The sequence below is a fragment of the Micropterus salmoides genome, unplaced genomic scaffold, assembly GCF_014851395.1.
Source record: "Micropterus salmoides isolate LMB-PRFRI ecotype aquatic unplaced genomic scaffold, ASM1485139v1 Ms_hic_scaffold_16, whole genome shotgun sequence".
Lineage (NCBI taxonomy): Eukaryota > Metazoa > Chordata > Actinopteri > Centrarchiformes > Centrarchidae > Micropterus > Micropterus salmoides.
This window is the reverse complement of record NW_024040707.1, coordinates 30,047,301-30,073,214: the sequence shown is the minus strand read 5'-3', so window position 1 is coordinate 30,073,214 and position 25,914 is coordinate 30,047,301. Positions and strand designations below refer to the sequence as shown.

General features: G+C 38.9%; 1 protein-coding gene across 1 annotated transcript; it reads right to left on the bottom strand.

Annotated features, from left to right (window-relative positions):
• Positions 1-539: 539 nt before the first annotated feature.
• On the bottom strand, positions 540-25,841 carry LOC119905941 (potassium voltage-gated channel subfamily KQT member 2-like). The gene is made up of 17 exons (XM_038723371.1): positions 24,640-25,841; positions 18,655-18,745; positions 18,445-18,571; positions 18,057-18,232; positions 16,705-16,830; positions 16,448-16,558; positions 14,376-14,471; positions 14,162-14,256; positions 13,490-13,549; positions 11,007-11,036; positions 10,175-10,228; positions 9,137-9,342; positions 5,586-5,691; positions 5,214-5,345; positions 4,560-4,628; positions 3,713-3,806; positions 540-3,605 (listed from the first exon to the last, which is right to left on the bottom strand). Exons 1-17 carry the CDS (start codon positions 24,936-24,938, stop codon positions 2,748-2,750), a joined length of 2,730 nt encoding a protein of 909 aa, XP_038579299.1. The 5' UTR covers positions 24,939-25,841; the 3' UTR covers positions 540-2,747.
• Between the last annotated feature and the right edge of the window lie 73 nt (positions 25,842-25,914).

The window sequence follows — 25,914 nt, the reverse complement described above, 5'->3', positions numbered from 1 at the left end:
CCATTTCCCATTATGATTTCACTTTTATATGCTTGCCTTTTCTTATTTCCATTGTCAACATTTAAACCTTTGTATTTTTAATTCGTTTTTTTAATTTCCTTTTTCCTTTTTTCCTAATAGTGTAGTAAAATAATAATCGTTGTTATTTGATTTTGTTTAATTTTCTATCTGGACTTGATTTGAATTATGACCAAAATATCCTCCATATTGGGCTGCCAGGTTGTGACAAATTCCTCTGGCTAGCTTATCCTTTGTATTTAGTAATAGTGAAAATATAAATGTTTGTATAATCCGTTAACTAAGACATGTGGGTTTCACACTTTCTAATAAGCCATCAAGTCTGTGGTTAAACATGTTAATAAGTTGTTAATAAAGGGATTTCACTCCAGGAGGTTTTCCAGAAGGTTGGTGATCCATTAGAAGGTGTTCTTAATGAGCTAAAAAGACAAGTGTACTGCTAAATTACTAAATCATTTATTATTGTTTTAACACAACTTGCAAACCAACTTGCAAACCATATCTATCTATCTATCTATCTATCTATCTATCTATCTAACAAGGACCCACTCAACTAAAGCTCTTGACTGCCATCTGGTGTTACATGGCCACTATTACACCATATGGCTGATACACTTCAACACTGAACACATCAAAGTATTGCTTTAAAAACAGGAGATGATTTTCAGTGATGTACAAAGTTTTATTATTGAAGAAGGAGAAGGTGCAGTTACATGATGAACTAAGAGTTGAACTAAGAGCTACTGTATCATGTAAAACCCTACAGGTCCTTTCTTTGGGTTGTATAAAACAGTGGTTCTCAACCTTTTGGAGTCACAAAAAAGAATAGTTAGGTTGGTGATTGTGATCCAATCAGACTGTCCAGTCAGAAATATTTTGACTCTCTCAAACACACACAATAAAGTCTATTCTAAGGCAAATTATATCACTGGTACAGGTAACTTAATGGTAAAAACCATCCCAGAGTCTCAAATATGTTATTTTATTTAAAATGTGTTAATTGATTTCTTTCTCCACAACCATCTGGTGACACCCAGAAATTATTCCCCTTGGGGATCACGACCTCCAGGTTGAGAACAACTGGTATAAAACATGCCAGCAGTTTTGTTTCTTCTTTTCTGAAATATATGGATTGTGTCTTGTATCTTGTGAGAACAGTCTTTGCTGATTATATTTCCTCTGTCATCATGTCCACGTTTCAGTGTCAATGTTAAAATCTTTTATTTGCTATGACTTGGGTTAGTTATAACAACAAGTGTTCATGCTTCAGACGCCCGTATAAATGCCATGCTATTAGCATTTTCAATGGCAGAATTTGTAACCCAGGACAAATGTTCTATTGAACCTTCTATTTAACTCTTGAAAGTGTACTTACACTACTTTTATGAAATGTTTAGAATTAAATTGTTAATTTGTTTACTTACAAAACAATGGATTTTGGTGTGAAAAATAAGGCCATGTTAATGTTGGTAAAGGATGGTTCTTGATTGCCCTGTTTGCTTTTTATTGCATTTCCTCATTCAGTACACAACTGAACAGCAGTAGAGAATCTAAATGACAGACCTATGTATTGCAGGCTGAATACCGCCATGTCTAAGTGTCCCATATGATTTACTTCAACACTGCATGTTGTGTGATAACAATACAAAATGTATGAGCTAATGTCCATTTGAGCCCATATTGTTTACATATGTGGCATTAAACCTCTGCCTCTGTATTTAAAGAGTTTGTACATAATTTATGAACATATTTGCCCAGAAAAGAAGATCCATTGAAAGTTTGTGCTGCATTTACATGATTGGAATTCAAGCAGTCCCATAAAAAAATAGACATAGTAGCTTGAAACCATCCATGCAAACATTTTCATGTTTTATTCACCGCTCTGTTTGTCTGTATAGAAGAAAAACATTCATGGCATTTTTTGCCCCTGTTGACTGCTGTTGAAGCCTGTTTATCACAGTCCTTAAATCAACCATTTACCATGCCATGCAGCAAATTCACTGGTTTAATAATGGGGAATTATCTGCACTATTTTGAGGGAAGTTATTCTGTATGATGCTGAAAAGCAAGCACAAGTTTTACTCTGCAAGAATCTAATTGATTATCATAGCGAAGGTTTTGGCATCATAACACCTCAAGTCATTCAAAGGTATAGAAGTTATCAAGACACTATGCTAACCATGTGATAAGACTTTAACAATCTTGCATTACTAACTAACCGCTATGATTTCAAAGTTAAAGTGGTCAGTGTAACAGAAAAGAGCTGAAATGCACTCACTGTTCATAAAAGAAATCAAGGTGATTTTCTTTTACATGTTTCATACAAATCAAGGTCAATTTTAAGGTCAGATTAAAAATGGTGCAAAATTAAGTGTCATAAATCATACTCTCACACATCTATAATCTCATGTACCTTTCATCACTAATAAATACAACAAAATCTTCCCAAGTAAGTTAAAGAAATGTCCCTAAACAACTATTTGATGGATACAACGCAGCGGGTGTTACATCACAAAGAAAAATGGTGATAAATTTTTATATGGACATATTTTTACCATCTTCACTAATAAGCAGCTAATAGTAACCATTCACTTAACCTAAAATAGTCTGTAATAGCATCGTCAGCAACAACAGTCAGTTGGCTACAAGGTCTCATAATAGGTCTCCTGTTGGCAATTGAAGCACCAATCTCTTGTACCAGTGTGCCAGGAAGAGCAGTCCTTTGTGACCTACTTAAGCCCTGACCATGCCCTTTCTCCACATGAGACTTCTCCGGTGAAGGACAGAGGTGAGGGAGCATAGAGGTCAGAGTCTGTGTCTGATTCTCCCTCTGCTATGAAGGGTATGACCCTGGCACAGAGTGAAGGTCCAGCTGCGGCATCAGTCCCTGCTCCAGCTCCCCCTCCTGAGCCTGTAAAGAAAGAAGGCCCAAAGAAGTCCTCCTTTGCCTGGGAGATGCTGAAGCCACTGAAAGAGCGCTCCAACTCCTCGTGATCAACAGACGGGATGGATAGAGATGTGTCGCTGTCCACGGCGGTGGCATCTTGCTGACACCTCTGCCTCCTGTGGCGCCTCCTGCTCTGGGAGCCACTCTCTCTGCTGCTGCCACCCAGACCAGAAGAGGATCGGTCGTGAACTGGAGCAGGTGGAGGCGGAAGGCGGAACAGGGTGGGCGAATGATCACCGCTGCCACCGACTGGTGAAGGGGTGTTGGCCACACTGCTATTCCATGCAGGCTGGCGGAGAGGGTGCTGCAGCTGGTGCTGCCATGATGTAGAGGGGCGGCTGTGGCTGCCAGAGGGAGTACCCACCGATCTCGCCACAGACCAACCCAGTAAAGGATCTTTCTTTTCTAAAGACCCATCAGAGCACGCGACATCTGCAGCTGAGCATGTCTTCACCTCCTTTTCCACCTTCACCTCCTCTTTATCCTCCTTCTCCTCCTTGCTTTCCTCCGGGCTGTGGTAAGGCGGGGCTGGATACGGCTCTTTGGAGTTGAAAAAGGCCTCTGTTTCCGAACGAGGAATGCCCATACGCTGCACATACACATTGACCAGGAAATCAAGTTTCCTGTCCATACAGACCACCTTCAGGGAGAGAGAAAAACATGTAATGAAGAAATTGTGTCCCCTCACCAAAATTACAAATAATGATGATGAATGTTGATCGACCTCAGTGTATGAAACATTCTTACCTGCTTTTCCACTTTGACCAGACGTCCCATCATGCTCTGATCCTCTGCAGCCTCTCCTTCCGCTTTAGGACCTTTACCAACTATCTGGTCAACTCTAGCATTTGAGAAAAGTAATATCCAAGATTAAAAATACAATCTGTTCTATGTTCTGCTGGATGGTTTTAACCCATTTAAACTTGAAGTTCATGATGCCATAATGTGAATTATTGTCGCATGGAATTCAAGTAAAGAAAGGATTTATGTTCATGATACCTGTCAAACTAAATATGTGGAATGAATGAATGATGGCCTAAATGCATTTCCTGAGAAACTATTGATTTCAGGTGGACGATGTGGATGCATGCATTATTAGATTAGGTCTTTAATGAAACAAAGTGTGAATAGAGGGGACATTTTGTGTAGGGCCAAAATGCATCAATTGGCATGCTTTTGTTGTGCTTCATGCTTCATTTCCATTGCATCCTACTGGGGGAGCTCTCCTTCTGTCTCTCCAGTATGAGAGAAAGCATCTAGCACTGTCAAACCCCTGTTGAGTAAGGCCTTTTCTTGACAGCAGCTAATGTGACATAAGAGCTAAAGTAACTGCACAGCATCCTCAAAATGTTGCACATAAAACTGTTTATCAAACATGTTTCTTGATTCTATTTAATATAAAATATTTAACATTGCTTCATTCTAGCATGTATTATCTAGCTAAATGAGACAAGTCAAGTGGCCTGAACTCAAAAGGGGTTCTATCAATCAAAATAATAAGGTAGCATGTAACTGCTTCAAGATTTGGACTATGGTATAAGGAGCATAATGCTGGTAAAATGGTCATTCTAGAGGTGCAGTCTATTAACCTAACCTAGGACCTTCAGTGGACTTCTTATGTCGAGGTGTTGATGGGGGAGGGGGCCCCACAATCATATCTATCCTGGCAAGGCACACAGAGACGATATGAGGGCAATGCAAAATGAAGCCTCATGGGAATCACATCAGTTATGGAGAACAAGTTTCAATATATTCCACACACACAAGACATACGGTGAGTCTGGCTTGCTTCGTGGATGAAAAGTGCATGTATTTCACCGTTGGAATATATTCATTCTACATGTTAGACCTTGAGGGGATAATTTGAGGAAAGGAAAACTAATATAGAAAACAATGTGAGTTATACATCAATTTTATATCTGAAAGGTATTGGTGATGCATTTAAAGCTGGAGGAGTGAATCATATTTTGATAAAATGATACATATATAAAACTGAGATCTGAGTACAACACATGTTGCTGAAAAAATGAAACAGGCAAATCAATGACTCACATGTCACAACATGTGTGTCCTCCACACTGAATTACATCTCTACTATTATACTGAGTTAAAACTTTTATCATTGGCTCTGAAAATGCTCCATGTATCCTCCAAATCCAACCTGACATTTAGACTGAGACAACTTGAAAGTGAGTGTGGGTCAGATTTCAACTGGTGCAAATATACTGTATAATGACCGTGCACTTGCCTGGACTGCAGGTTCTTAATGCGAGACAGCATGTCCAAGTGACCTGCAGAGTACTGCTCGATCACATCCATCACATCATAAGGCCGCAAGCTCTCTTTGAACCGCCTCTTTGACACCAGAAACTTCATGATGCTGAGGCAGGACACATTTTCAAGTCACACACACACAACAGACATTTTGAGTTGTTGGAAAAGCACAGATTACATATTCAGATACATAACATTAGTGGTGGCTCCGTTATATTCAGCCTGCACCATAAATTACCACAAAGTAAAGGAAAAGACATAAACACAAACCATGATTGCCTATTTTGTCTCCATGTGTTAATGAAACATTGCAGAACCATTATTTGGTATTAAAGTGAATACTTACCAGATTGCTCTAATTGTAACCCTCAAGCCTGGTGGTAATTCTTGAGTGAGAAACTCACAATGGCAGCTCTTATCATCACCAATTTCCTCTCCTGGGAGGCTCGCCTCTACAGACCGAAGACAAGGACACTCTTAAAGAATATTTAATCTGCTTCCACATGACCACTGTCCACAGCAGAAGCAAGGCAGAGCTGTTGCTTTTAGCTTTGAAGGTGCAAAATACAGTAACGTAGTTGGTTTCAAGCCAGTTAGCTAGTTTGTGAGAGTAGTGAGCGAGCTTTGTGGAACAACAGAAAAAAGACATGAATGACAGAATTGAAGGATAGTGCTGATGGGATAAACCTTTAACAACAATGACTCTCTTCCCACCACCGATTAAAGTCTAGATTAGCATTGTAACTAGCATGTTTAGTTCTATGGATTTTGAAGCATATTGCATAAAGGCAAAGGTGTCAAGGCCCAATTACTGCTTATTAGAAATTATATGAGAATCTGGTAGGGAAAGTGAGGTCTCTTCATGCACGTAAAGCGGGTCTTTTGGGCATTTTGTCTCTGAATCAGTTTTCGATTATCTTGGCACCACTTGACTTGAACCCACTATTAACTTAGCCTACCACTGCTGTAAATAGATGCTATAATCATTTGTAATAAATACTGAAATTATTGCATGCTTATTCTCTGCTTGTATCATGCTTCAGTCTTTAGTTATCATTGGGGTGGTGTGGGTGGGTGGGGGTGGGGGAATGGGGGGCTCAGAAAGAAAATAAAAGTCAAGTGAACAAATCTCAGCAGATTTCAGCATGCATTGTTTCTCAGACCAGTGAAGCTGACTTTTCTTTTGATTATTTCCCCCAAAGAAGCCGAACCACAAAATATACCGATGTCTTACTTATTAAACCTTCAATTGCTGCAAAAAGAGAGAGAGGAGAGACATGGAAAAAGATCTGTTATGGATTCTAGCAGGATGATTATGGCAGACAAATCAATTCCAAACATGGGAACTTGTCCACTGAATGGTTTCTGGTTCATGTTTGAAAGGGCTGCTTTCTCTTCTCTTATAACTACCTTTAACACACTGCATATATTATAAAGCTTAATATAACATATGGTAAAATATACATCTACACATTACAAAGAATAGTACAGTCTAAATTGAAGACATGTCATGATGACTTGTCTAACCTGGAGAACTCTTCAGTCCAAAGTCTTCGTCCTGCATTTCAATCAGCACTTTAACATGCCATGAAGCAGAAGAAGAAAAACAACTAATGAGAATTGATTCAAATTGTTTAACAAAAAGGCAAAGAAATGGTGAAGAAGAGAAGTATATTTGTTGATAGTGATACAGTGGCCTGAATGATGTATGGATGCATTTGGGCTGTCTAGCAATAAACGGTGGCTAGATACAAACATCCGAGCCAGCAGACCTCTGTCTCCCCAGCACAATGTTGAAATGTTTGGTGTGTCAAGAAAATCTCCCTGTCCTCATCATATGTATGAATACATGCAGGAAAAACAGTATAGCAACATTAACTGCATGACAATTACTGCACAGTCTGCACAATAACTGCATCTAAGAGGCGTTGCAATTTATCAAGTACCATCAACACCCTCCTTTTAAGAACACAAAGCAGGCCTGGGTTTTGGCCTTGAGCTGGCATTGAGCTATGTCCTTCCACATCAACTGAATTCATAACTGTAGAAAGATCCAGTGTCAACAATGTGAACAACACTTAAGTAAGCTACTGGACAAGCCGCCAAACATATTCTATTTTGAAAAAAGCATTAATGAAGGAAAATGTTTATAATGAGATATGATTTAATTATTTTCAACACTGTAAAGGAGCCCAGTTTCTCAACAATTAATTAAAAATAACATGGAGTGGGTCATAGTTGCTTAAAGGAATAGTTTGACATTTTGGGTATTAAGCTTACTCGCTATCTTGCTGGGATATAAGATGAGAAGACTGACAGTCAAGTCAAGTCAGTTTTATTTCTATGGCCCAAAACCACAAATAACAAGTTTGCAACATGCAACATCCTCCATCCTTAGATCCTCGATACCACTGTCATGCCTTTCAAATAAAGTTGTAGCAAGCAGGCAATTATCTTAGCTTAGCATGATTGGTGGAAAAGATGGGGAACCATGGTGGGGAACACACGGGAACACCGTTCCAGGAGTAAAAGTCGGGAGGGAACGGCGATCCTGCCCAGATTTAGAAAATCTAATCAATAAAAATCTATTCAATGTTTTTTACAGGGGAAAATCGCTTAAAGCTGTTTTACACTGTTTCTAAAGCGTGTTCATGAAAAAACACGCCCTGCGTCTCTGACGCGTTCAAATCCTAAAGGACGTAGTAAACTGAATCTACACACCCTATTTTTTTGTGATTATGCTAACATTTCATTGTGAACAACAAATCTGTGTTGAAATCATAGAAATCCTGCTCTCTGTGAGCTCTTACACAAACACATTCACATACACACACACACGCACACACACAAGCACACACATACACACATAAAGCCAAGTGGTCAGAGAGGTGGCAGTGGAGAAGTGAACATGGTGAAAATAACTCCAAAATTACTCAAGTTGAACTACCCTCATTACTGTACATTTCTTTGAAAGTAAAAAAGCCAGTACTTAGTTAATACACCTGTTCAACAAGCATAAACATTAAACATGTAGAAAGTGTGACTTTGCTGTTGTAAACATTACTCTTGCTGTTCTAGAAACAACAATTAATTATATTTCAATATATTTAATTCGAAACCTGTTGTGAATTTTTTTTTAAATCTTCTTTTTGAACCATCACTTTTAGTAAGAGTAGAAGATCTGATAAAATCCATACTGATCCCTAAACATCACTACAATTTGTCAAAAAACACATTTCAATTCATGTGTTTATTGTTGTTGGAAAGGAGAAGAGACACCATAAGAGCAGCAGAGCAGAGAATAGTAGGAGAACATGTTTGGAAGCTGAATAAGCAGTGTCATCAAGTATGTCATCAAAAAATAATGAGTAGATCTCTGTATCTCTGTAATTTTCAGTAACTTTAGTAAGAGATTTGTAATGTAGCTCTTTTAATGAGTAAAATCAATAAGAATTTATTTTCCATATCATTATATATTGTGATGAAATCTGGTTCATATATGCATGTCCCCCTTAGAATGAATTGCAATAACATTGGGGATCCCTTCCTTGTCCATACAGTTAAGTTGTAGTTAATCTGTCCTCTCTGCATGAAAGCTAATAAGCGTATTTCCCAAAATGTCGAGCTATTCCTTTAAATAGCTGTAATCCTCCCTTAAATAGCAGATAGTTTCTAGACAGAGTTTAGTGTTTCATGCTGGTTTAAATACTGTTTCAGAGACTTTCCATGATAACATGAATACAGTTATAAAGGAATAATATAAATCCTTATGAACAATTGGCTATTTGATATTCCTAAAACAAAAGTAGTGATAGAGGCACTGTCCTTCAAGGTATGTTTTAACCCTCATTATTAATTGTGTCAGATGTTATTCTGTACAAGGAGGAGTTCCCTCACCCTCTGAGTTTTGGCGTGAGCTGCTGCCTCGGACTCTGAAGGCGTGCTTTGGCCCACGGTTCTTCTCAGTGTAGTTCCAGCTCTTGGCGACCTTGCTGGGACTCGCCTCAGCCCCGTCCTCTGCCCCTGGAGACTGGGCCTTCCCCTTGGCCACGGGAGCTTTGGAAGGACTGGGAAACACTTTGTCCTTCAGGCTTGCCTTTCGACTGCAAAGATCAAGTAATCAGAACGGAAATGTAACTAATTTAACTGTTTTTTAGCATCATTAAATGAAAGTAAATAACTATCTGCAACTAAATGTCTTTATCCTAAAGCTTGGTTGTTTTAAGTGTAATCTTGGGAATTTGTCGAATTCAGCACTGATGTGATAATAAATCTTACCTCAGCAGAAACGCAAAATGGGCAATGTCCTACAGCAGAAGGAGCCATGTCCAAATACGAACATAGTGGGGCATTCAGTGGGTCTGGCAAGCAGCAGGAAGCTACAAGCAAGCATGCATGGGAAGCAAAGTGACACTGCACGTCTCAAAACGAAGAGCTGTGGTCTCAAAAAGTGAACACAAATCATGCAAAATAATTCACCATCATACTGTATTCTCTGATACACAGGAATCGGTCGAAAGGAAACGCATTGTTAGGTACTCAGCAATATGCACCTTGTCTGCTGAACAGAAGTGCTGATTAGGCAAAAAAAAGGCGGCAAGCAAATCAACTGCATGAAGACATTACATTACAGACAGAAACCATAAATCAACTGTGGCAGGCAGTAAACAAGGGTGTATATCTGCATTTTGTTTTCAGAGAAAAAGGTAAAAGGTGTTAGCAGGTTAGACATCATTGACAGATCTGCACTACACAATTAAAAGTGTAAAACTAGTCAGATTTTATTGTTCACTAAGTGACATATCTAATGATAGTCCTTTTTCTGTGATTCCTCTACATTTATTTGTGTTCAAATAGGAAGAGGAACAGAGGTCGCAATGGAAGGAAACACACAGACTTGCAGTGCAGATGTTAGTATCTAAGTAGCAACTATACCTAATAGTTCTCGGACAGCAGCCACAAAGTCTGTCTTTGTGTGCATTTTCATTACTGGAGTGGTGGGCCGTAGAGGAGACACAAAAAGATAATAGCAGTGGATACAGTCACAAACAGCAGTGTGTGCCATACTGTGATGCCAGTAACACTTTATTGTAACTATAATTCATAATTCATTTGCAACCTGCTTGTCCATCATATCATAAATGAACACTTACAAATAGTAGCATGTCTCTGCCTTTTGTTATTTTTCATTGTGTGGAATGAATTTTAATGCCTGCCAGTATCTTTATAATGACGTTTTAGGGCAGATTTTTCACATCATAGTTCAACACAAAATGTGCAAATGGCTTATAAAGGACTATGTCATGATAAAGTGTTACACTATTGTCAATAATCACACTTGTTTCTTTTGTCAAAAACAGTGTCAAGGCCCAAGCAAGCTCTTAAAGTGTTGAAATACACTTTTTTCCTGAGGTGACGCTGAAAGCTAGAGTATCAAAGAACAGCTTATTGGTGAATGTTTAATAAAGCTGCCAGTTGGGAGTGAGGTCATAGTGAGCTGATCTTTGAGCACCATGTGAGCAAATGCAGCATGACTGTTCTTGAAGGAGGCACTTAACACACACAGCCATGTCCATGTCTGACACGCAGGATTTATACAGTAATCCTCAACATACAAACACACACACATACACACACACACACACACACACACACAGATATACTGCACACACACTCCCCCAAGAAGAGTGCCTCAGCAGCAGCTAAGAGCAGAATTGAAGAGAAGCCAAAGGGAGGTGAAGACTCATAAAAAGCTCAGATCACAGACCTGGGAGAAGTTTCTGTTTGAGATTCCTTCCTGTGAGGAGAGGAGACATCAACTGTTACACAGTGCAAGTCAGTCATGTATCACACTGTCGTCATAATCAACCTGGAGCAAAGTTGTTATGAGACATACAGTGTAATACAGTTCAGGTTGAATTGGATTGGCACTAAGAATCACTTGTGAAGCAACAGGGATCATGACCCGATAAGTATTAAATAGCTGCTGGATGGTAAAAGTTGTGCTGCTGCATATCCAAATCCTACAGAAGATGTGACAAAAATGTATATAATCCAATGCAATCTGTTTCTACCTGCAATAACTGAGTTTTTGGCCACTTGGGGGCGGAAACAACTGTATATTCTTATTTTTAACTCTTATTTTATGAGAAACTTGTTTATGTTTCACATTGATTGTAAAGCATTTTGTGACCTTTATTGAAAAGTGCTATACAAATAAAGCTATTGTTATAATTATTATTATTATTTGTAAACCCGCCAGTTCTGTTTTAGGCTACAATCTAATTATACTTTAAACTACAGTAAGCTATATTTTATATACAGTTCTGTACTTTATAGTGTATTTGAATTACACATAGTACAGTAATTTCATTTTTTCAGTAGTAGTTTGAAACAGCTTATGAGAAATAGCAGGCACTTTCGCATCTTAATGCTACACTATGTTCAAAAGCTAGTCGCTAACTTTGTCAGCTTAGTTGGGTACAAGTGTATCAGAACTTTTTTTTGCTGAAAACAACTACCTGCTGCATCCAAAAACGGTGGTGTGATAGTGAACCAAAACCATAAAAGACTCTATAGGATTCTGTAGAGCCGAGAGGAATTAGAGTCCTAGAAATAGGCCTTTTGTGTACATAGAGAAAGTCTTCGATCTTTGAGTTCAGCTCATGATGAATGGGGGCAAAAACAAACATGTTGTGTTTATAATTTTATTCAGTGTAGATAAGTTGATCCTATAATATTTTTTTATTAAAGCCACTTTAAAGTTACATTAATCACTTTTTGTGGTCTCTTGAAGGAAGAACTCCACACAAGATTAAATGTTATAAAGTTAGTATAGCAGACATCTAGTTTTAAAATTATGTCTAAAATTAATTATCTTTTAACTGTCTGGTCTTCACCAACTCCTGAGAAATTTATTTTGGTCTTCAGCTTGGGAAATACTCCACTCCATTCACCAGTGTCATAGTCACAGTTTCTCATTTGCATTTTGATTGGTTGCTAATCTCAAGAAGGTGGGTCTTACATAATATCAGCTAATCTGAGGGAAGAGCAGAGAGAGGGCAGAAAACGAGTGGAGAGGCTCATTTCTCTGTTTTATGCTTTCTCGACTCCTCGCTCCTTGTGTTTCTTCCCCAACTCCTCTGCATGCATCTCGGACGGGAGGAACTAAGACGCGATGCGAGGAGGTACAAACTGAGAAATGAGAAAGGCCTCATGTTTAGGCAGTGATGGACAATGCATTAATGATGTCCTCATCCCTGAAGTATCTTGGTTTAGTTTCTGTTCTGTCTATTTCTTAAAGGGAGAGTAAGTCATTCGGCAGAAGCATTACTGATATTTGAACTATATTGCCAAACAAATGCACCCCTCCCTTTAGCGCTCACTCAGAAGCTCCGCTGCCCACATTTCAAATCTCCGAGGTTTCTCCAGTGTTTAAATGCCTTCGCCCATGCCTGGTCATATAACTTTCTTCTCTGTTTATACTCTTCGGATCTTTTCCTCTTTGGCTGTTTCTCAGTCATCCCTCCTTCACGGTGCCGGGAATCCTGCAGCATTTGAATATGCCGGTGTTTAGAACTCTCTCTCCCACTGCATCCACTCCCCCCATCACCTTCTTTGTTTCTTTCTTAATAAACTGAGGCTAACAGCAGTGCAGTCAACACAAGAAGAGGGATGGAGAGAGCTGGCCCATCCACACAGCAAGAGGCCTGCTGGAGAAGAGTGGCGTGACTATGGAAAGCGGCCCGAGCTGGCCAGGGTTCAGGGGGGCATCTTTTTCTTGATGTTGGTGATAAAAACATTCAGTTTATGTTATTGCTTCTTAACAGCTTAGTGATAATTAAATGCCTTTGACCTAACAACAAATTATTTTACCAATACTAGTACCCGACCTTTCAACTTTGTTTGCCTGCTGCTACATACCAGACAGTGGTCGTATCAGAGCTTTTTCACTAAAAATAGCTCCCTGCTGCTTGCTGAGTGATAATTTTCTGTTTGTTTCTACAACTGAGCCCTTTTGAATAACACATAGTTATGTGAGCCTTGTTATTATAATAATGTTGATTAGTGTAGCTTTAATATGGATGTAAAATTCTATTTTTCAAATCTTTCTTTTCTATGTCATTATTGCTTCAGCACAAAAAACCGTCATTATCATCACTATTATCCCCTTTATCAGCATCCTGGTATCCTCGTCATCGTGAGATCATCATCAGCTTTGCCACTCTGACTCTACTGTCATGTTTATACCTGAATGACTTGCCCTTCAGATTCCTCAGCAGGTCCAACTGGTTCAGAGGTGGAATAAGTCTGGGAAAATACAAAGACCATTCTGTCAAGACAGTTTCACCAACTCAGTGTTGAAAAGTTAAAGCTCGCCGGTGGGCACTTTAAAGCCAATTCCATTTAGTTTGGCAGTTATCTATTCTGCTGGTCATCACCTTTTCAACTCAAATTACTACTGGAATGAAACCGAACATGAAGCCATTTCCAAATAGAACAGACAAGAAGAGATCTTCTACTAGACGCATAAAAGGCAGAAATCTGCATAGTGAAAGTCGAGCACTGCAGCTTATTTGCTGATTCATACAGCTGGACAGCAATATAGGTGGTTAATTTCACAAAGTAGCCACTGGCAGTGTTTGCCTTTTAAACAGCATTTCAAAGAGGTTCTGGTTTCAGTGCCAAGAGACTAGGCTCACCCACTGTAAAAGGACCCTTATTAAAACAGAAAGTGAAAAGTCACACCAATGTGTGATCCTACACTAGAGAAGTGTCTGATTTGAATACAATACAAATGAGGAGACTCTGTAGGTTCAGTTTTCCACTTAGCTTCCCAGTTTTAAGACAGATGATGTGATGTGTGAAAACAATTGTATTTATTGAAAATGTACAGCATTAGTCAACCCTTTTATTACTTACCTGTACATAGGAATGGCTACAGTTTGCTCGTAAAAATCCCAAGTGCACAGCAGATCTGTACGGGAAAGGTTGGTGGCATAAAACCTCCAAGCAGCCTGAATTAAGAAATAAAAAACACATTTTTACCTTATTGTCAGGAGCACAAAACAGAGATTATCTCTGTTTGATAAATCTGCACATGTTGTTCTTAGCACAGTTTTTCTTAAATGCATACCTGGATGAGGCCTGCTGCAGGGTTACGTCTCTTCTCAAAATGTTTCTGTCTGTGTTGCTCTTGTACTTTGAGGGCAAAGCCAGAACCCAGAATCCCCTATAGGGATTCATAGTGACACAGAGAGAACATAAAGTGATCAGTGACATTTATTGACTTCTACTGGCCAGGAGTAGGAATTGCAACAACAGCAAGATGCCTGTTACAACACCTTGTAGAACCCTTCCACAATTAAGAAAATGCAACACACACACACACACACACACACAGAAGATTTCCACGTGTCTGCACTTCTAGATACTAGAAATGTGAGAGAAAATGCTGATTTAATCCACATGTATCAGAAGGTAATGTGGCAAAAATAGTGAAAATAGTTTCTTGTTAACTGAGTGCTGATATAGCAATCCACATTTTTTATGTGTGATAGACTGCTTACTCAAAGCTTACTACTGAGTCTGACATCTTCAAACCTCTATTGAAAAAAAAAACAGCAAATGACATACATGAGTAACTTGAATCACAACATCATTAGATGAGAGCCTTCAGAATGTTAAGGGAAAAAAGCAGAGTGTTTGTGGATTCAGAAGAAGCTTTTAGTTTACATCCGCAGTCTAAGTGCCACAGATGACAAATGTAATCAGCCTTGGCTCACTTAGAGTACTTGCTTTTCTAAGTGACTAAAGTAGGATCATAAAAGACTGGAAACGTATTAAGTGGCTGAGGTGCACAACAGTATATAAAGTACTGCACACATATATATATATACACATACATATATACATATATATATACACATATATACATATATATATATACACATATATATATATATATATATATATATATATATATATATATATATATATATACATATATACATATATACATATATACATATATATATATATATATATATATATATATATATATATATATACATATATATATATATATATATATATATATATATATATATATATATATATATATATATATATATATATATATATATATATATATATATATATATATATATATATATATATATGTATATATATATATATATATAAAACAATTGTTGCATTGTCTGTAAGCGTTCAAGTCCAGGTCTGTGTCTGTGTCAGACCACCTCATTCGGCTGCAGATGGCCACATTCTTTAAACAGTATGCGAATGTGTCCTGGCCAGCGGCAGCCTCCAGCTCTTACAAGTAAAGCCAATGCGGAAGTAACTTAAACCTGCCTTCTGTCTAATGGCCAGCAGGGGGAGACGCCTGTGGTTGCAAATAGAATTCCAGTTGAATTAGAAATAATGGTAAAATTAGCCTACTTCTCACCTGATTTATTACTTCAGTAAAAACTTTCTGGTCTCAGTTGCTAGTTTCAAGTCAGCAGTAACCTAGCTTTAACTATTTTTGATTGAATTTGAGTAACCCCGGATTGGGTCCGGACCATCTCGGGACCAGGCAGGACGTTGCAGACAGGGAAAAATGCCTAATATTTACTATTATTATTATTATTATTATTATAACAGTAGTGAAATTGCGCAAGCAATAACAACCGGTCCTATGCACCATCGGCCTGTAAAAACAATCTATTTAGATATATATAAAAAAATTCTGACCAGCCCATGCCAAAACAAATGGTCCAGCCCCTCTGGCAGTTGCCAGAAGTCGCTAACGGCAGCTAGTGTTTGCTTTAGCAACAAGTACAGCTATCTGTCCATTGGAAACTCCATAAATAATTGAGAGTTGATGCAGAGCAGCAGGAGGACATCAGAAACCAGAAACTATTTTTACCATAAAATATTGCCTTTGTGGTCTGATAAACAACAAATTCAGAAGGGAAGTGAGACTTGATCATAAGTGGTCACTTGAAATGCATGTGGAGACGCATTTTAATGCCAGGTGTGAACAGGGCCATAGGGAGGTACAGAGTAGTAACACCACATCGATGAGCCCTGAACATCATAACGGACAGAGACTAAATTAACCCAAATGAGGCTCCTGAAAATCAGCAATTTAAGCTTTTGCAGAAAAACAGGTTCAAAGTACTCCTGACAAGCCCCCATACTTACAGCAGGAAGTGCAAAGAAGGCCACCCCTATCATGCTGAAGGTGGCTGCCAGCAAGCGTCCGTTCCAGGTCTTGGGAACCTTATCACCATAACCAATGGTGGTGAGGGTGATCTGGTGAAAAGATAGATATTTTGTAATAGAAGGGGGGGACTAAAATCAGTATCATAACATCAGCTAATGCTATTTTTTACAGTGGTTATCAAAACTGTAAAGTGGATTCAGTAGACGCTTGATTTTGTTTTTCAGCTAAGTCTTACCAGTCCCCACCAAAGAGCATCAGCATAGGTCTCAAACTCATCATTTGACTCCTTTTCCACTGAGTAGACCAGGAATGAAGCCAGGATGAGACACAGAAAGCCTATGTACCAAGCTGTGATGAGCTCCTACAGAAAGAAAACAATAAAATAAGCACCAGGGAATCTAAAGTAATAAAGTGTCATCTAGGATGCCTTGCAAAAAAAGTAATGTAACCTCTAAATTTATGAAAACGGACATTCTGTAATTGGACATGATTATGTGAGGTGCATGCCCTCTGTGGCAAAAGTATTTCATAAATGTCTTTATTTCCCTAAAGTTCACACATGATATACGTCCGCCTAATCTCCTTCTCACCACATCACACACAGTTTCCACAGCTTGTTAGTGCAAGCAAATAATTCAATTTCAAAGCTCATTAAAGTAAAACAGAGGAATATGTTTCCTCACCATGAATTACTTGGAAGAGACGCAACTGGAAATAGTGAAAATAAAGGCCTGCAGCACGTTTAGCTAACTCCCATGGTTCAAAACTGGTGGTTCAAAGTGTTTTATTTAAGCTACTCGAATCATAGAGTGGAATTCATTGTGCAGAGGACCAAAACTTGTTACCCTATATTTGTACCTGGCAAACAATTCAGTTCTTTATGAGACCAAAACAAAGTAGTAACAGAGGTGATGGTATGATTTCTGTGAAAAGAGCACTGCTAAATAAACAGCTAAAGTTGGTGACATATATATTGCAACCTTGATAAAGAAGTCTTGAAGAAGCAAAATGACAGCTGTCCATTAAAATCTTTTTTTGGTTATCTGTACTATACAGAAAAGTTGCCCAAAAATAATGTCCCCCAAATTTTCAGGCAACATACAGGCTGCCATAGCTTATTTGTGGAGGCTGCTGAGGCTGTATGCAGCCTGAGAGGAAGACTACAGACATTTCACAGGGCTCCTCTGCATGTTTTCTTGTAAAACAATAATTAAATCTGTTTTTCTTTCTTTCTCTTAAAAAGATGCTGGGAGTCAATCCTCCTCAAAGATGAAGCAGAAAAAATAATACTCAGTAAAGACATTATTATTATCAAGATAACATCCTTTATCAGGTTGCTATTTATTGGTTTTTTTTTGTTATAGTACCAATTATTTGGTTGAAAAACATCTGACTTCAGTGTCTGTGGAAATTTTTGTGTAGTTAATCTGACTGCAGTGCACATCCATTATGGTTTTAAACACAACACATGGCTGACTAAAAATACCCACCTTCTAATTACAAAATTGGGAAAGGTGCTTCAGTATAGGAGCAGGTCAACTATTAGAGAAGCTCTACAGAAAAATAACAAAATGATGTCAGGATCACCTTGCTGTGGGCATAAACTACAGATCCAAGCAACTTCCAGGTGCCTCCACGGCGGTCCATTCGCAGCATGCGCAGGATCTGTAAGAATCTCAGACTCCTGATGGCCGAAGTGGCAAAAACATTGCCCTGAGATCCAGCTGCCAGTACAGATACTGAGGCAATCAGCACCATCATGTCTGGAGAGAGAGAGAAAGAGAGAGAGAGAGAACAAAACACAATTATTGTATTCTAAACTAGATTGGAAGCAGGTGAAAGCAGAAATAGGATGAGGCATGAGGAAAATGGTTATCATATCCTTGCTCAAAACATCAAGGAGTGATGTCCTTCTAAAAGAGCAAGGTGAGAGAAATGACAGCCAGCAAAGCACACTCTGACCCTGTTTTCTCACCTATGACACAGAAAGGCTTTCTGGCAAATTTTAGCCTCCCTCTCCATCCTCTGTATCGACAGCAGCAGCCAGCAGCCCATATCCTTACAATGTACTCCACTCCAAACACCACGATGGTCACAATTTCCTGTGGAACAAACCAAAGTTATGGAACCCTGTGGTATGAATGTATATGGAGTATAGGTTTACATCAAATGAAATTATACATACCAGGATGTACAAGGCACTCTCTGAGCTATTTTTGAACTCTTTGATGGTGGCAAAGACTGAAAGTATGAGACAGGAGAAGACCAAGAGGAAGCTGGAAGACATAGGAAATAGTACAAAAATGTTATTGCTTTTTAGTTTTAAGCTATGCTGTTGTTAAATTAGTTAAATGCTGTTTGAGATACATGTAGGCATTTCACTATACTCTGTGAAGCAGTTAGCAGTTCATTTATAACTCCTGACTGCAGAAACATATGGAAATAGCATTGTGTGAAATGTTTCTGCCATGCTTTTGTCAGTTAAACCACAAAATCCAAATTTGGTGTGTCAAGCAGGTGGCAACCACCATGTGTGTTACAGGTCAAGAAACTTGTCTGTCCAGGAAACACAACCCAAGACACACCTAGGCCTTAATATTCCATGGATCGAATGATTACTTTACAAATTACCATCAAGACACACATTTGAAAACATAAATGTATTGATTGATACTGTAATATCTATAAGAAACATCTTAAAAGGTAATTTCACTCAAAAAACAAACATAATTATAACCTAGTGGTGTCTAGACATGCATAGTTGTATGTGGTGTGGCTCTGAACACCAATATTACCCAAATACAATGACAGATGAATGGACATTTGTTGTTTATTACTAGCACTAATAAGTGACATGTGAACAACTTGACAGCATAATTTCTTCCATTTATCGCTGGGACTACTTCTTTGGTTTAAAAAAAGTAGTTGTAGTAAAACAAAAATCTAAAAGAAAAGCAAAACTATCTTCATGGCTCAATACCATTATGGATGAACAAACCTATTACGTTATTTACATATTGGATTTACTATTTAGCTGTTATGTAGGCAGAAATAGTATAATGCACCATAAATACCATCTGCTAATAAATTTAGAAAGCTTAAGTGGGTACAGTTGAAGCTGATTGGTGAACTTAGTGGAAACGAGCCAAACTGCTTCAACAGCAGTAGCTCAGTCAGAATGAGTACATAAGCAAATTAGTGAGTAAATAACAAAGAAAGCTTGAGAGAAGAACAGATGCACAAAAAATAATGGGTAAGGTGAATACTCATTTGATACTCAGATTTTCCTTCCCTAATTGTATGAATCTATTTCTGTTGTGTTACAGTTTCATATAAGAAAAGTGACCCCATGTCACCACTCTTGCTCACAAGTGTACAGGAAATCCATTAACCTGTGAGTGTCAAACACAGAATAACATCAGCTGACATGGCTCACTCTGTCAGTCGGGAGCTCTTCACTAGAAAAACAAAAACTTATACACCTCCTCCTTACAATATTATCTGCCTTCTTCAGAATTTTTGACTGATGTTTTTATATGATGTTTTTTTGAAAAAGATTTAAGGGGTCTAGAGGGGTCTGCAAACTCGCTAAATATAGCAACCTAAGAGTTTTGAAATTTGGGGGGCAGAGCTTCTGAGGGGAGCACTGAAGGGAGGGGTGTATTGGTTTGGCACTTGAATCCTTCTACAGAATCACTTACTCTCCCTTTAGTCTGTAGATTGTCAGTATGGATTGGATTATAAAATGTATGTAAGCTGTTGAAAGGCTTTTCTGATATTAGAATTACATAAGAACAGATTTGATCAGTTTAACAACAGTTTATTCTTTATAGCAATGTTTAGATTTCTTCTTTTCTAGGTCATTAAATGTTGCAGTCTTTTTTTGACAAGTTGCTCTTGTACCAGTAGTTGCCATATACCATATATATAGATGGATATAAGATATAAACATATATATCATTATGCCAGGAATGGAAAAAAACATGGATTCCTTTCTTTCTCTTTTGAGAACTTGATGAAGAAAACTCGTACATCAGTTCAATCTTCACTTGGATGAATAAAAGCATAAAACACAGTCAGCCCAAGATGAGATTATTTGCATAGATGGTTTTATTTCAATTTCAACTTTTACGTCCTGAAGTCTTGTATAACATGCCATATGAGAAATCTGAATAGAATCCTCCAAGAATGACGTACCAAAATGACATAGGTTCTAACCAGATCTCCTTTATTTCTTAAATATGTATAACCAGTGAAATGAAATACTGAGGACAAACAAGCTGGCTGGCTGTAAGTCTAATTAGACATCTGTTTATGAAACTTTTTGGACTTGACCTTGCCAAGCTCATCAGTAAGTACTAATGAGGACACTTGCTGATAAAGGAGAGGGAAAGAACCTGCCTCCTGAAGCAGTGAAACATTTAGCTTCCACTGCTATCCTTCCCTGTTTACCATCAGCAGAGTGAAGCTTCCAAGGATTCGTTTATACCTCTCTATTATACTGTCTGTGGATACAAAAAGCAACTCATGGTTGACTGCAATGTCCTGTGTTTCCAGCATCAGTGCGAATAAGCTAACCATCTGCTCTCTCTGCAAAATGTTTAACAATTCAATTCAATATCTGTGCAATATTTCAATTAATTTCTTAAAGAAAGGCACCCAAAAGCAATTAATGTTGTAAAATTTCCAGTAGTGTCAATATTTATCATTACATTACCTTTACAAAAAGTTTTCATTCTATTGGTGAAATAATAGAGGATCACATCTTTCTGATTCTATGTCAGTTAGGTAGATGCAACTACTGATAAAGTGACATTCTGATACTACATGCACCACGAAACAGAAAAACACAGCAGCAACACACACACATCCACTTGTTGCCAAAAAGGTCCAGACGACATCAGTAGGAACATGACTATTGATCAATCAAGTTGAGGGGGCTGTTGTTGGAGGCAGAAAAACTTCCTCATGAGCTGCAGATAAAGAAACATTGATTTGCCCCGGTCAGCACAACATTGCCTACCCAGACATACTCATCGCGCTAAATTTAGACTGCGACAAAATGAAAAGCAAATAAAGAAGAAAGGGTTTTTCACTAAGCAAATAGTGTCTGTGAAGACCATGTCCAGGCACTGCAGTGTCCACTCAGGGGATGATGGAGGGTGATAATGACTTTCTGGGGCACTTCTCTTATGTAAATATGTACACGAGTGACCCTGCTAGTGTAGCTACCGGCTGTCATTGTGTTTTTTTATGAGCCACAGAGGTACCTTGCGGTGCATGCAGCATTCACAGCATCCCTTATTGGGAAATACCAAAAGGGCTTTTCTGTTTTGGAAAAAGAAATCTTCACTTCTTATATATTTCATGTGCAAAATAGAAGGTATTCTGAAATGAAGAAATTTACCAAGAAAATTAACAATAATAAGCCTGCACCATAAATAATGTTCCTTGTAGCTCTCCAGATCAGTCTGCCAAATGAACACCATATCAGTAAATTATATATTAAACAATGCAACTCAGACCAGGTACATCATTAAAAAGAGATTCAAGTGAGTTTGCATTTTTTAAGAGAAGCTTGGAGCAGCAGCAGATATCAGTGCAAAATCAGCGTAAGTAGATGAACATTTCATTTGGTGCGATATTGAATGTGATCCCCAAGGCATGAGAAACATGTGAAGTCAAGTCAATTTTCCAGTGAATCACATCTCAGTGGCTTGGCAGCCACGCTCTGCTACTCTCCTTTCCTTATTTTTTCTCCAGTTTGTCTTCAGCTGGCCAGCTCAGCAGACTAGTGAATAACTGGACCATGTCCTCAATCTGTCTCTCAGAATCACTTCATGAAAGTTTAAAGAACATTTATTTTGTTTTCACCGATTGATCACTTTCTGAACTCTTTCTTTGTCCTGCTCTTTTTAGTGAAGAAAATGTTCAAACCCAGTCACAGTATGCTGCATTTTACATTTTAAGGAATATCCTTGACTGTGGACCACTGTGCCTCTTCTCTTTAACTGGTGTTCCACCAGTGACAGAACACAAGGATAAGGGTGGCCATGGCCTTGGAGAGAGAAAGAAAGAATTCTGTTCTATTAGCATTCATGCCAATAAAGCGAATTTGAATTGATATTGATTTGAGAGAAAGAGAGAAAGAGAGAGAGAGAAAGAGAAGGAGAGAGAGAGATCAGATGCAGCAAGACAGAGAGTAATCTGGATGTAAGTACTCATGTTCCATATTGATCATCCACACATGCATTACAAATGAGCCAGAGAACAAAACACCTACCAAACATTTCAGGTGATATTTTTTGATACCCATCAAAAATAAATAGCTGTCTGAGCAAAAGCACATTTTGCAGTTCTGTCATTGTCAGTTCAAGGTAGGGGTGTGCCAAACGTTGTCTTATGGAGCAGAGATAAGTTGAAGTATGAAGGAGGAGGGAGACATTTTTGACTGAAGTCAGCACATGATAGTTTTGTAAATTAGCGGTCTAGAAGTAAAAAGAGTTGGGAAATTAAATATAGTGTGGTGACTATGAATAATGTATAGAAGAGACAAATGGAATGGAGGCAGAGGTGTGGTTACTCTGCAGATGTTGTTTCGCAGGCTGGATGGCATAGTGTGAACTTTGTAGATTGCTGTAACTATATGCGTGTTTGGGTGACTTTTACAATCACAGTCATGCATTCTGTCCCCTTTCTCCAATCAGACATATTTGTAAGTATAGAGTTGTACTCTAATTTACAATGTGCTTTCCAGAGGTTTCTGAATTTATGCAGCACACATGCTACTGACCTTGTTCTAACTAGGTTGCTTAAAGTGTTTGGCTCCAAATGCTGTTATCCTACAAAACATGTCACTGCTGCATTCACCCATTAAGAACAATCTCCTAACAGTTACATTGCTCAATGAAAATCTGTCAACATGCAAAACAAATGGTGAAGGAGTTTTAGCTGGCTGCTATAGTAATCGGTTAATATTTCAGAAGCACCCAGAGGACCTGCGTGAGTGTGTGTGTAGTTTCATATTAAAGCACAGCCTTACTTCTGGATATCCAGCTGTCTCTGGGGAGTCGATATGCTGTGCACAGTGAATTCCTTAATGCTGTGGCCATTTCAGCTCCTCCCTACCAAGCATGCAGAATCAGTGAATCGGAAGGATTCAGGCATGGCTTGAGGGTATACTACCAAACACAGTTTACCCACCATTAGTTTGGAGAATAGAGGTTACATTGGTAGGTTAACATACTGGAATTACTATCTCCCCTTAATATGATGCACAGCTGCAACTGACATGTGTTAAAAGCTCGTTTTAGTCCCACAACCTTATGGAAGTGCATCACTAAATTGCTGCAGTACCACTGTAAAGAGCAAAAATTAATATTTTTCTCAAAAGATTGTTGACATTGGTGGTTGCTTGCCTCAGTACTGCCAACTCACACCGAGGATACAGATCGCCAACAGATATTAGTTATGATGGCATCACTGGAGTCTGACATTAACTCCTTGGCAGACAATGTTTTGTATTCAGCCCAGGCCTCAGACACAAAGGCAAACCAAGGCAAAGCGTCGTGTTCTAGCTACAAGATGCACACAGACTGTCTGGTTACTCGCTGTAGTATCCAGAACTGCCCCTTTGCGTGCACAGTCTGTAGTACATGACTGTGCAGGGCTGGACCGCAACGTTAATTAATGAAAGTACTGAGGCGGTGCGGAGCTGTCCACATACCGGGGTGCTGAAACCTAATGCTGCCGCAACACATGGGAGCTCTGATCAATAAAAACAGTAGTGTGTAAAATGCGAGTACAAACATAGACTGTATGCTTGTCCTACATCCTCATAAACAGCTAAACAAATAAAAATAAATACAATCATTCAAAATGTCAGTATGACGTAAGCATAAGTTGGCAATATGAAGAGTTATAACAGGAGTTATGCAGGTGAAGTGATACCCCTCCTATAGTCAGGCTGTAACAGCTTGGCAGCATGACAACGCTTAACTCTGTAATGCGCCATCTGAACATGTTGATCTATGTAGAAGGAGACACAAACCCCGCAAAACTCCCATCACAGCTCCCCCAATTTCATGACACAGTAATAGCGGTGTATCGCGAAGTAAAAGGCCACGATGACAGAATCAGCATGCTTTGTTTCAGTCCGAACATCACTTACACATAAGCGTGGTAGATAAATGCCCATCCCCGAGGTCTCTCCAGCGCATTATATAGGAAATTCTGTAGTTTCCGATAGCTGGCATTTTTCTTCGACGGTCTGGGTCTCCCGGCGGAGATGCTGGACCTTGGTCTGCAGAGGATGCTGCTCCGCTTGGTGCTTTCCGAACCCGCAATGAGCAGCGCCCCATCCCTGCTGGATTCAGGAGCCCCGGGTTCCAACCCGACAAACCCGACTTTGTGCTTCTTCTCTCCGGCTTGAGTTGGATAAACCCCGCCGTTGAGAGATTTCTTCACCATTCTAAAGTCGAGACGACTCTAACGACGAGTTGTCCGTGCCCTTGCCGCGGGGATGCATCACCGGTGCTGAGGGGTGTGTGCTGGTGGTGAATGCAGTCGGTGTCGGTCCCCCTAGAAAAGCTATTGCAATAACCATGCCAAACTGCACAGTGAATGCTTTAACCTTAGCCCCTTCCGGCCATTTGACAGCCACAGCAAGGAGGGAATGGTACATTAATTTCACTCTACAGTCTTTTCGCTTTGGCCATCAGCCAGTTAGAGTCTATAGCAATCATTTATGGCCCACATCTGATCAACACTGCGCAGCTAAATTGAACATGCAACCAGCCCTCTTTTTGTGCAGTAACATCTGGTCTGGTGTGTCAATTTGAAGCATTCTGTCAAAACAATAACAGTTGCTGTGTGAATGCTTCTTGTTTTCTAAAAGTCTATCCCGAGATAACCTTTCATCCTCTCCACAAGTCCTATGCAAGAGAGAAGCTAGAAGGCTTTCATTTGATGATGCATGGTCATGCAATATTCATATGTGCAGATCTCTTCAGTCAGGGTAATGCATACCTAAAACCATGTCAAACTGTGGTTTGCATTCCCTGATAGAGCAATGGTAGAGGAAACTAACAGTCCAAAATCTGAAAGTATCTGTCAACATCAGGAACACGTACAAGAAATTGAACATTTTGTGCTGTGGCCTAAAGCAAATTTATAAGTAAATGGACTGAACTAAGAAACCACTTCAGTCAGAGATCCCAGTAGCACTTAATCAAATGTATGATGTGTTCAAGAGATGTAATAATCTTCTGCATCCTCCTCATTTGAGTCATCCATGGGAGAAAACAGTAAAATACAGTAGATGAAAGGCAACATAAGCATGGGTACACACAACATATTGTAAAGCTAGAAAATCAAAAGATAAATTAAAAGTCCTGACAAGAGGGAAACCACTCAAACTGTGTGTGTATTAGCATTTTTATACTGG

Coding starts and splice junctions, on each gene's coding strand:
- LOC119905941 (XM_038723371.1), bottom strand. CDS start 24,938: ATGGTGAAGAAATCTCTCAACGGCGGGGTTTATCCAACTCAAGCCGGA. Junction 18,233..18,444: donor AAAGCCTTTCTGTGTCATAG/GTGAGAAAACAG, acceptor CTCTCTCTCCAG/ACATGATGGTGCTGATTGCC. Junction 5,692..9,136: donor CTCACGCCAAAACTCAGAGG/GTGAGGGAACTC, acceptor TTCGGTCTGTAG/AGGCGAGCCTCCCAGGAGAG.